The sequence below is a fragment of the Henckelia pumila genome, chromosome 2 (genome assembly GCF_033568475.1).
Source record: "Henckelia pumila isolate YLH828 chromosome 2, ASM3356847v2, whole genome shotgun sequence".
NCBI classification, from domain to species: Eukaryota; Viridiplantae; Streptophyta; class Magnoliopsida; order Lamiales; family Gesneriaceae; genus Henckelia; species Henckelia pumila.
The window spans coordinates 179,948,303-179,961,541 of NC_133121.1; the positions used below are offsets into that span (position 1 = coordinate 179,948,303).

The 13,239-nt window shown below is 33.1% G+C and overlaps 1 protein-coding gene across 1 annotated transcript; it reads right to left on the minus strand.

Annotated features, from left to right (window-relative positions):
- Positions 1-5,698: 5,698 nt before the first annotated feature.
- LOC140882828 (putative disease resistance protein At1g50180) lies at positions 5,699-9,423 on the minus strand. Its single transcript, XM_073289039.1, has 3 exons — positions 9,362-9,423; positions 8,268-9,292; positions 5,699-7,443 (listed from the first exon to the last, which is right to left on the minus strand). The coding sequence occupies exons 2-3, from the start codon at positions 9,283-9,285 to the stop codon at positions 5,786-5,788; spliced, it is 2,676 nt and encodes an 891-aa protein (XP_073145140.1). The 5' UTR covers positions 9,286-9,292; positions 9,362-9,423; the 3' UTR covers positions 5,699-5,785.
- Between the last annotated feature and the right edge of the window lie 3,816 nt (positions 9,424-13,239).

The following is a 13,239-nucleotide window of genomic DNA, read 5'->3' on the forward strand; positions in this document are numbered from 1 at the left end:
AGACAATAACCCTGCTGGTCCTCCATCTCCTAAGCTCTCCTGGAATCACCCGCATCGTCCAGCCGCAAACCTGCCCCATGGAATAGGGTGTCCAGATACAACAAAGTACGGGACGTGAGCCTGACATGCTCAGTACGAGAGTATGAGTATACGGTGTTATGTGTGCATGTATGCAAGTGAACTGGGTACCAAGACTCTCAGGTCAAGAAACAAGCTCATAGACCGGGCCCAGGGTATATAGCACGCTGCGCCGTCGCATCAGGAGGTGGCTCATATACTCAGTGGATAATGGTGACCTGATACTAGTACATGTGTCCAATCATAAAGGTGACCTGACACAAGACTTACGTATCCAACCATCCACAAACTCGTAGGGTGAACGCCCTACTACAGGATACCTCTAAGATAAAAGCTCAATATGCTCATACATTCATGACATGCTGTATATATAAAGGCATATAAAACATGCAATCACATAATCCATGCAAACACATAATACATGCATACTCTATCTGGATATCTCGAATAATACTTCCGTACCTTACTAAAGCAGATCCTAGAAGCTCCCCCTCTAGGTCCAAGCCTACCATGCAGCACTACAGCATAAATAACCATGCATTACCTAGCATGCCAAACATCACCTACTAGGCTCTAAAATCCTTAATTAAACTATAGCATACTCTCTATTTACTATAGGAAACCAAAGCCATATCTTCGTCCGTCGTCAGCCCGCTGATGTCGCATGCCCCAGAGCCTGGGCATAGCCTAGCTATGACTCCTAGACGCCTCGCCAGAGCTCCGCCGCCTGGCTGCTACTGCGGACACTGTCCTCTATAAAATAAATTATTTTCTACTCCAACTCTTAAAGAAAGAGTCCCGAAACCCTTAAATAGAGCGATTACCAAAAGAGGAGAGGGAAAATTGCACTTAAAAATGAGGGATTCGGACCCCTATTTATAGGCCACGATCGGAAGCTCCGATCGGTGCATGTTTGCCACGTTTTGGACGGCCGAGATCGGAAGCTCCGATCTCAGGATCGGAAGCTCCGATCTCCTGCATCTGGCCACGTGTTTCAATCTCCTTTACACCTGTTTCTGGTTGAGATCGGAAGCTCCGTTCTCGGATCGGAAGCTCCTATCTCAGATCGGAAGCTCCGATCTGCCCGGTAGCTCCGAACTGTTTCTCATGCTTCCGAGCTGGTTTTGGTCCTCCGGAACCCCCGGGACCTACCCCACCATTTTCGGACGTTTCGGATCTGATTTTCCACTTATTTTAACCAAATAAGGACTCCGTAAACATGTTTTGACACTTTTAAAATTATATGTCATTTTCTAACATGTTTAAAATCACTTAATCTTGTAAAATGGAACCGGACTACTACATCCTGAGTTCAATCACCGGAGTTTGTGGATCAGCTTCTTGGGCAGTTTCTTCTTCTTGGTTACTATCCTCCAACTCATTCATAGGAATATCTATCAATGTCACTTCATTTGTCTTATTATAAGTATTTTTCGACTTTTACGTTAATAAAAATTTGAAATTTTATAAAATTTTATTAACAAAATGCTGAAAAATACTTTTTAAAAGTTCTCTCAAACACTACCACCGAAATATGCAAAATATTAATGAATACATTATTCTCATTACCTTTGAGATGATCAGATGAATACACAGAGAGCTTCGATGAAAACCTGATTCAAAAGTTCGTGACCTCGCATGCGTATTTTCATTAATGGACACTACATCATTATATATAATATTTTTATATTTTAATGAATGTTTTTTTTTTTTTGAGAGTATATTTTAATGAATGTTAATTCAGTCTGTTATCTTTGAATTTTTAAGAAATAAATAAAAAAATTTTGAAATGTCAAATAAACTTTGATATAGTATAAAAAAAGATACTACTCTTCACATACTGAAAGATCATTTATCTTATTTCAATTCATAGTTTTTTTTATTTATTATTATTTCAATTCATAGTTTGCCTGTTCGACAACTCAGAAAATTCACTATTTTATTTGAATCTTATTTAAATTTTTTTTTTGACAGCTATTTGAATCTTATTTAATTAATACATTTACATGGTTCATATATGTTTTAATTAGTATTAGATTCAGATTTTCTGAACTTGCATATCCCGCAACAACGGAGAATGAAAACTCACGTGCAATATTTAATGGTCAATAAATTAGCTGTTAAATATTTAGTCAACAATACATAAATTTATATTATGTTTTGAGTTTATGGGTACCTGCAGCGGTGTCTGAACCTCCACCGGTGCAGCACCCAGCTACAACAATTAAAAAAAAAATTAATTTGGTTCGTGGCTTGGGGTGCATTTCACGCACCCTTGTCAATATTTTTTAAATTTTTTTTAAATAAAATATTATAAAGTAATTAACAAAATTACCTAATGTATTTAAGAGAAATTTTTATTATATTATAAAAAATAAAATTTAAATATAGATAATAAATAAAAATTATATAATGTGTATATAAATGATTAACATGACCCATGAAAAAGTTATTTTTTGAGTTTAGAATTGTGAAAAAAAGTTTTAAAAATTTTATTTTTTTAAAAATTTTGATATGACAACGACGTGTCAAGATAGGTACTGAAGTTGGATGGAGGATAAGACTAACGGGTACCCTAATATTATATTGATAGATTCGGATTATTATTCCCATGTATGGCTCGGCTTTATAGCTTATAAAGTTGTTTGAGTAGTCATATTTTATATATGAGTAAAATATATTTTGGTACACGAACTATTGGTAAAATGTCATATTGGTACACGAACTATTGAAAATGGCTTAATTGATACATGATCCAAATAAAAGGTCAATTTTACCATTAATATGAATTAATATTATATTTATTAATTTTAAAATATCATATTTATTAAAAATTAATATATATATATATATATAATGATAAAGAATTGTCAAGTCAAATTATACAACAAATATTGTAATATATTGTTATGATAAAAATATAAATCACCGGAGTCTGTTGATCTTGTTTTTAAATGATTGAAACAAACATATTCACCATTTTAGTTTTTCAATATTTGATACAAAAATTTTCAACATTAAAGATTAGATCGTGAAAAAACAAATCTCAAAGAAAAAATTTCACTTATTATCTCGATTTACGTAGTTCTAATAACCCAAAATTTTTTCACTTGATTTAATAATTTATAAATTTATACTTTTACTCGTACTTGAATTAAATATTAATAAATAAATATTTATTTAATTATATTTTATCGTTATTAAATATATTTTAGTCCTACATGCATATGATTTATTTATTGACTTTGTGGTTTTATTAATATATAATTTATATCAATTTTTTTAAATGAATAATTATTTACATTGATAGAAAAAATATCAGTTCATTATATATTATTTATATTTTTAAAATATAAATAATTTATTAATGATTATTTTTTTCATTAATAAATAATTTATAAATAAATCATATGCATGAATGTGTATTTTTAGTCCTACATGCATATGATTTATTTATTGAGTTTGTGGTTTTATATATATATATATTAATTTTTAATAAATATGATATTTTAAAATTAATCAATATAATATTAATTCATATTAAGGGTAAAATTGACCTTTTATTTGGATCATATACCAATTAAGTCATTTTCAATAGTTCGTGTACCAATATGATATTTTACCAATAGTTCGTGTACCAAAATATATTTTACTTTTTTATATATGTATATATAAATAATTTTGATCTCACGTATCTTAGTGAATGTTTAGAAATTTCGTGAACGACCACTAAAACATACTGATGTTTAGTGTTTTTTTTATTTTTGGAACAACTAGGAGTCGCTCACGAAATTCTTACATACTAGGGTGCGTGAGATCAAAACTATATATATAAATACATATATGTGTATAGTATATAATATATTAATGAAATATGTATGCAAAATTAATATATTAGTTAGTTCATTTCAACAATAATAGTCACTACTCCATCGTTATTATCTATTCAAAAATTGTTGACCCCGAAGGAGACCCAATTCCACATGAGTCAGAGGCTCATTGGCTCATGCGAAGATTTATTATCTATTCAAAAAGGGTTGACCCCGAAGGAGACCCAATTCCACATGAGTCAGAGGTCCATTGGCTTATGCGGAGGTTAAATCGAGGGATGTGCACGAGCGGCAGAGACCTGAGGGAGGGAGCAACATGGCCAACCCCTAGAGCATACCCCCACAATATTTCAGAAGAAAATATGTTTCATACGATGATCGAACCCGCAACGCTGAAAAATTTTTTATCGCGTCACCTCAGGTCTTACCAACTCGTCTATGCCCCTGTGGGCTGCATCGTTATTATCTATACCTATATATTAAGTAAGAAGACCTTATGCTCTCTTGGATTGGTATGACAATAAATAAAAAATTAAAAAAAAACCGTTCCTTCCATTATTTCAATTTTTTTCCCACCATTATGATTTAATTTTTTTAATTTAACTATTTTTTTTCTTTTAATCTCAATTTTTTATTTAATATATAATACAATCATTTTAATTGAAATATAATTTTATTATAAAAATACATTAATGCGTGCAACAAGTTTCTAATATATATAAAACAAAAGATAAAGATAATTTGAGACAATGATTGATAAACTATATTCCCTCCCAAATAATATGACACAACTTGACTGTAAATTATATTTCCTCCGTTTCACATATTTAGGCTATGTTATTTTTGCATCCGTCCAGTTTCATAGTTAGTTTTCTATTTCCAACTCTTTTACCAATTTATCTTTATTAAATTAATATCGTTAACTACTCATACAATTTTTTGAATGTCTCTTTTGTTGTGTTTCTATTTCGCAAATCTTCTGTTTGGTGATTGTATGCTTTGCAAAGTATATGAAATGAACAAATTAATGTTTTACCTTAGCTGAATCATTGCTATGCTTCGAATTAGTGACTTTCAACTTTGTTATTTTAGTGATTTGTTGTGGTTTGTCCGTCCTAAGATTATTCAATTTGAGAAAAATGAGTTTCAGAATTTTCAGTTTGAGAAAAATGAGTTTCAGAATTTTTAAAGAGAGATGAATCGGGTCTCCGTTAGTTCTTAAAGGAGAGATAGCGAAAGAGAACAAAATCGGTATAATTAGAAAATATTAGGGATCATTTAGACTACCTGAAAAAAAAATTTTTTTTTTTGAGAAAACGACAAATAAAAAGGACCAAAATGATTATCAACCGGCCAGCTCTTTCACTACCGAGTGTTCTACCGTGTTTTCTAAAAATTGTTCATGAATTTAATTATTATATAATACATTTAGGCACTATATGATATAAGTAATATATAGATAAGTAATATAATATAATAAAAATAAATAAAAAATGATAGTTAAAATAGTATTGATTTTGATTGATAGATTATGGTTTATTTGATTTGATAGATTAAATTTTAATAAAATAAAAATTATATTATTTATAAGAGGTAATATAGTAATTTGAATTCAATGATTTGATTGATATGAGATAAATAATTAATGATTTGATTAATGTAAAATAAATAGTTAATATATAGATAAATAATATGATGAGAAGAACGTGGGATGAGATGAGTTATAAATATATTAGTAAAAAAAAAAAAAGAAAGAAGGAAATGTTTTTCATAAATTTAAATGCAGAATACTTGTAATTTAAATAAAGGTGAACAACATATTTGACTCAGATTATTTATTACAACTCAAATCTTAAGGAGAAATATTGCCATATTAATTAATTAAATACACATGAGCTACAGTGATCTATTTGAGCAAACAATCTCAATCTTTGTGGAAGCATGAAATTGATTCCAATGCAGGACACAATATCCATGGATGATAGATTGGGCATGGCAGCTTCATCAATCCTCAACTCAAATTTCCCTTCAACAATATAGAAATCAAGCTTTTCAAGTCGAGGAAAGCTTCCAGGGCCGCAAATCATTTCTTCCCCGCCGAATCGAACGCTAAGTAACTCAAGTTTTTTAAGGTTTGGAAACTTGTCTAGTGCTTGCATGACATCCTCAGCAATATCTGTTTCTATATCCTCTAAACTCAAGTGCACAAGGCCTGGACACATGTTTGAGAAATCTACGGTTTCTAATCGAGGAAGTTTCAACAATTTACATGATCTGATACCAAGTTCAAGAGTAACATTAGGAATCTTTAGAAGTTTTCTAAGGGCGTCTGACTCCTGCTGCCTATTCAAATCACAATGTCCAATAGAAATATCTATCCATCTTAGATTGCTTCCACAAATGTAATCTGTGATTTGCACCAGACTTTCATCATCATATACCGCACACCATCGAAGAGTCCGCAGCTTTTCCAAGTGAAAGAGATCTTTCAAATCGTAAAAGTTGCTTTGAAAAGAATATAAACACTCTAGCTGAGACAAGTTCATTAATCTCAGCGTCTTTCCTTCTATTCTAACTCCATCTGGAAAGTAAGGAAGATATAAATGCCTCAATTGCGGCATCTTGCAAAATGTATCCACTGGAGGCAACTGCATCGATGTTAATGCGGTACCAGTCAAAATAATTGTCTGTAGAAACGATAGCTTGTCAACCGATTCTAATGAAAAGTTTTCCCATTCACATAATGCCAAACCCAACAATCTAAGATGGATTAAATTCTCTATTCCGTGGAAGCATTTCCCTCTCAAATAACAACGGAAAATGATCAGTGTTCGAAGGGATTTAAAATGTGGGAGATTGAAGATTTCTTTTGGTAAAATCAAGTTACTTAATTGCTTGTGAATGATTTGCACAGATCTTAAAGGGATAGTACTGTTTTCTATTGCCTTGAGAACGTCCAAATAATTGTCTTCCCCATCCACGTGCGCGACCAGTCTATAAGCTTTATCGGAAATATTGTGTTTGTCCACAACCTTGAGAAACTCCTCCTCTTTAGCCTTTGATAGACACAATTCCAGCATTGAGTCGTGAAGAGAGATTCTCGAAAGATCATGTAACAGAACCATACTTCGAAATTGTAACTCGTAGAAATAGCATTTTGCCACATCGCGCATTGTTTCGTTTCTGCCAACATGTTTTGATTGAATCAAACCTTGTGCCATCCACAAATCATAGATTGATTCTACAAATATAGGTTCATCTTCTCGTAGAAACCCCAAAGAAAGAAAACAAGGTTTAAGATGATAAGGTAATTCATTATAACTTAAAGCCAACACTTTCTCCACCTCTCCTTGTGCTCCTGTTCCTTCTCCTCTCCCTATGTAAGAATTCACATCTTCGCTCGCTAATTTCCATTCTTCCAAAGAATTTTTACTGCTCAGTATCCCTCCAATCACAGCAACTGCTAATGGCAAACGTTCACATTTCCGTATCATCTTCCTTCCTAATTTCTCATATTCAGATTCATCCCATGGTACTGGCAGTCATCAAGAGAAATATAAATATCCTTATCTTTTAAAATTTTAAATCTTATATGGGCAACTTAGGATTCAGATCCCCGTGTCATAAAATTTCGGCTATTTTAGTTCATCTGCCACCAGAATATTTAGTTTTTGTCTGAAAACGTTGATTAGGTTGTGGCCAACGCACATTTTAGTTTCACAAACATGGACTTTTTCGAGCGGAATGCATAAAACTTGTAAAAGTTTATATTATTTGTTTGACTTTTTTTAATGTCAAGCTGTTCTCAAGTAAATTTATTTCCCTACAAAATCATGAACCGGGCAAATTTTTTGCCATGCACGTCGGCTTTAGCCACTATCTAATCAGTATTTTCCGACGAGAATTGAACATTCCAGTGGTAGATGAGCCCAAACAGCCAAAATTCAGAAGTTATTGTATCAAGTCAAAGACTAGTGACAGGAATAAAAAAAATATTCTCTTGGATTTTTAAGTTGAAGGAGTTGAATTGAAAAACCATATCAGATCAGAGAGTTAAAAACTATGTTTTCCTTGACACGAGGACTGAATCATAGCTGTTAATGTTTGGACTTAAGAACTGAATCCCTATTTGTTTATTGGTTAGTTTAGTATAGTTAAGTGGGTTTAGTTGTTAAAAATTATTTTTATTTGTAAGCCTATATATAGGCGTACCTATCTTTTCATTTAATGAGTACCGATTCAGTATCAAGTTTACTCTGTTTTCTCTTCCTCCTTTAAGCCTCTGTTCTAGTTTTTATATTTCTGTTCTCCAACGATGCACACATGATAATAAATTAATGAATGAAGAGATGAACTGACCTTGGAAATGAATCTTAGCAAACGCTTTCATGCGGAGGAGCTTCCATGCTTCGTCTTCTGTGAAGCCCTTGAGTTTGACTGGATATCCAATTTCTGCAACTTTTCCGATACGAGTTGTGACCAATACTTTGCTGTGACTAATTCCAACATTTGGGAAACATTTTCTGAGACATTCCCAATCACCGAGTTTCCAGATATCATCGAGTACAATCAGACATTTCTTTTCCATTTGCACATTATAAATTTGCTCCACCAACTCGTCTAATATCGTATCTTTCTTTGTTTCTGCTGGGAGAAGCTGCCGAAAGATATCTTGCATCACAGATTGTATTTCGCAGTCTTGGGTTATGCAAACCCAAGCAAACGCGTCGAAAAATATTTTGACATCCATGTGCTTATAAACCTTCTTGGCAACACAAGTTTTACCGGAGCCGCCCATTCCCCAGACACCGATGACTCCATGGCGACTAATTTCTTCATCAGAAACTAGAAGAGAAACAAGATTTTCGATGTCGTGATCCATCCCCACGAAATGTTGAAGATCCTCGTGAGGGTATGTTCTCCTAATGAAACGTCGTCGTTTGTCCTCTGGATCACGTGTCACTACGGCTTCTATGCCAAATTTGTCCATTTTTCCGGTGAGGATGCTGATCTCTGACTTGATTGTTTCTATTTCAGAACCAATCTTGTGTAAAGTGCTCATTTCATTCGCAAAACAGACGAATCTTTTCAGAATGTTAACAAAGCCCAGATCTCCTTTTCCAGACCCAGCTTTCACCACATATTCCTCTAGCACATCCTCTGCTTGGTATGCAAGACATCTGATTTCTTTGATCCAGTTTTGAATTGTTTCGCTATTGTGCTGTTTCTGATCTGCATCTTTTAGGAGTGATTTTATGCCTCGAAGCTCAGTTTGAAGCCCCTTAACTTGACCTTTCACTCCTTTCAGAAATGTTGCTTCTTGTATCAACAGATTTCCAAGCGTTTCCAACGCCACAGAGACTACAGCTTCTGCCATATACTTCCTAATTTATTCATTCATAAGAAGTTTGAGTATGTATATTCTAATTAATGAATACATTAAATGTCATTACCTTTGATTGAGATGAATACACAGAGCTTCGATGAAAACCTGATTCAAAGTTTGTGACCTCGCATCCATCCGTCCTTTCATTAATGTACACTACTAATTATTACTAATTTACTTACCACTTTTAATTATTAAATTACTTTTAAGTAATATTAGATTCAGATTTTGTGAAGACGCATATCCCGGAAACTACGGAGAATGCAAATTAAACTACGGAGAATGCAATATTTAATGATAAATAAATTAATTGTTAAATATTTAAAAAATGTTTGACTAAACTTATTATAAACATCTCATAAGTTCTAAGAGTTTATAAGTAGTTGTAAAAGCTTATAAGTTGTCGGAACTTATTTTAAAAATAAGTTGTTAAAGTATTTGAGTAAATTTATTTTAAACAACTTAAATATATTGATTTGCTTGGTATTAAAAGATTTTTTTATCTTCAAAATTACAAAAAAAATGGTATAATAATATGAAAGTAATGTAAATAGTAATATATATAAAAAAAATAGTTTTAAATTTATCATAAATGTGAAATATATATTAAAAAAATAAAATTATTTATAATTTTAATTTAGAAAAAATTTGATAAATTGTGTACAAAAAATTGGCAAAGGGAATGGTGGGAATTTAATAAAACATATAAGGATAATATGGTAAAATAAAATATTAAAATAAGAAATGAGGAGGTATGGGGTTTTTGACTTGGGTTTGTGCTCCAGATCCTATGAGGAGGTAAATATTGATCTCCTCAGGAAAAACCTCTGGAAATTCTTGTCCAACTGTGATTTTTGGGATCTTCAGTTGATCCTTCAGTTAGAAATCCTTGTCTATCATATTTTTGTTTTTTTTGTTGTATGGCTCTAGCTTCTGCCGCCATTACTATACCCGAATTATTGATAATTTTTTGGAAGTGGAGGTGTGAGAATTTTGAAGATTAATTTTTATTTTTTATTATTTATTTATTTATTTATTTTGTATAGTAGTTCAAATGGGATTGGTGTATGAACAATCAATATATTCCAAGAATGATATCATAACTCTTGATAGGTAACTCAATCAGATCTACTAGATAGATAACGCACGACCGGCCTTTTTTCAATAGATGTAAAATTGAAAGATCTACAAGTTTTATGTTGAACAAGTTTCCAAATTCCCAGTAGATCAATACCAGATTTGAAAAAACTTGGATTGATGACATCCTTACTTTGGCCATTAGAAACGGATACTTTACATAATATTTATGACAACATGCCAGCATTTTAAGATAATATGTTATGTGTTTAACAACTTTTGTATTCAACTCATTGTTTAAATCAAACTGAAAATGCATGAAAAATCAGCTCAAAGTACATTCCTCAAATCTGGTTTTCTGGGCTTCTTCACTTTCTTATTCTTCACGGTTTTGATCGATTTACGCTATTGTTGCTGGTTATTTATTTTGGTACACCTTTTTTAACAAAGGCTTTCTGCATATGATAGGGAGGTTGTGTATTTTTTTCAAAATTTTTGGATCATTTTTGTAAGGGAATGGGGGTTGCACATAAACTGTTTAAGGTATTGTCACAAGGTGTTGAAAACACCTTCAATAACACCTTGAGTAATTTGCAGCGGAATATAATTAAAGCGTAAATAAAATAAACAAGCAACCAAATAAATAGACTCAGATAAATAAGCAAGAGTATAAAATACTCTTGAAGCGCCTCAGGGCAAAACTTCACTAGAAAATAATTCAAAGAGTTTTACAAACCCTAAAACTAGTGATTATTGTAAAATTCAATTTCTCAAAACAATTGAGAAAATAAACCATAAAAATAACTCCTAAAAATTCTATTCAAGATAGAATAAATAAAATTGAGTAAGGAGTTAAAAATCTTGATGCCAAAAACTTGTATAGTCGAAACACTCTTCAATAAATGATCTTCAAGTGTTCTTCAAGCATCAAGTAACCTTGACCGATTTGAGCTTTCAAAGATCTTCAATCCTTCTGTCAATGTACGTGTATGAAGCTCTTGGAAAATCTCACGGTCTTTCTCTATCTATCTCTTTTTCTTGTGAACGCCTGTCTCAAATAAATAGACCAAGAATCCTTCTTCAATATGTTTTCTTGTAGGCGTAGGATTATTTTTATTTGATCATATCAAATCTACACAAATAAATAAAGATAAATATTAGATATGATATGCAAATAAAGATTATTTCATGTCCAAGAAAGACAAAAGATATTTAACAAATTTTTTTTCAAAATAGGATGATTTTAAGGAATAAAATATTCCTTTCAATCTCCCCTTTTTTGTCTTTCTGGACAAAACATATTTAACTCATAAACATATCAACTAAAACTCCCCCTTAATCAAAACTCCCCCTGAATAGATTCTCCTCCTAAGTATATCCAGAGGTGTTGTCGCGAGATGTTGGCAACATCTAGCTATGACACCTTAAATCAGAAACCATAAAAGTAAGGAGAAACACAATCAAGAAATCATATCAGAGTTAACACCACATAAAAGACAGTTTTGATTAGGATCAGAGAACAAAAACAATACTAAACAAATAAACAAAAAAAATCTAAACTAGCAAAATCAACAAAAACTAAAAACGAAGATTAAAATTGATTTCTCTCAGATTCAGCTTCTTCTGCTTCAGTTTCTTTTCCCCCTTTTTGTTCAGAAGGCCCAGCTCCGCTTAGCAGTGATTCATAGTGAGCCTTTAACCTTCATAATAGGCTAGGTCAGCCTTTGCTTGAGCAATCTTCTGCTCAGCATGCACCAATTGAGCTTGTATGAATGCAGGATCAACATCATGAGCAGTAGAGGGGGGGGGTACAAAAACAGCAGTGGCAGAGGAGGTGTTGGCAGCGCCTGCCACAACACCTGCGGCATCAGCAGACTCAGACCAAGGAAGGTCTATCTTCCGATTTTCTTTGAGCAAAGCATGTGAGATCTTTAGCAGCTCTCCTGGAGAAATAAGTGCTTCATTATCATCCTTCCCAATCTCTTGAGATAGCAGTATAGAATAGATGAGTGATGGATAAGGCAGCTTCAATGTTGGTTGTGCACAGTCTGCAAAAGCCATGACTGTGTCAAACACAAGTCGACCAAAGTTGAAATTGCTTCCTGTGCCAATGGCGTACAAGACTGGAGCCTGATGCTTGGTAACAACAGTGGAATTCCCAGATGGAGTCCATGTCTGGACAACGGTCTTGTGTAAAACAGAGTAGAAGGAGGTGAGTTTGGCAGCCTGCAACTTCTTAGGGTGTGAGGGAAAAACAGTGACTTGACCACCTGTAATGACAGAGGTCATCTTATCCATAGAAGGTAGTGTAGCATCATCACAAGTAAGAGTATGGAGGAATCCATTTATTATCGCAGGACTGAAGGCAAAAATCTGTCCATGCACATACGCCTTCCCATACTTTACATATCGCGGATCCTTCACAGATTCAGTCAAATTACAGTATAATTCTCGAATAATTTCCCTGCAATACGGACCAGCAGTAGAAACGGTGGCCAGCAGATTTCTCACCTCAAAGAATCTGACCAAATTTTGAGCTCCATAGCTCTCCACATCAATATTACGTTCCTCAAGGAACTCACGATCAGAATACTTATCCCAGCAGTCAGCAATTTCCTTGGAATAAAAAGTAGATGAGTATGATGAATTTACCTGATATTCTTCACCCAAGGTATTGTCCAAGGTGTCGGCAACACCTTCCTCAGCACCTTCTTCTTCTTCATCAGAGTCATCGGAAATTGACTCTTCTTCCAATTCTTTCTCAGCATTTGAACCTTCACTTGAATCAGAGCTGGAACTATCAGAGGGTTGTCGACGATTATCAGCATATTTCTGAAGCATCTCTTCATCGGGTTCTTCATCCGATTC

Excerpts from the sequence above, each read along its gene's own strand:
- LOC140882828 (XM_073289039.1), bottom strand. The coding sequence starts at position 9,285 with ATGGCAGAAGCTGTAGTCTCTGTGGCGTTGGAAACGCTTGGAAATCTG. Across the intron at positions 7,444-8,267 it reads TGCTAAGATTCATTTCCAAG|TACCATGGGATGAATCTGAA; the intron begins GTCAGTTCATCT and ends GATGACTGCCAG.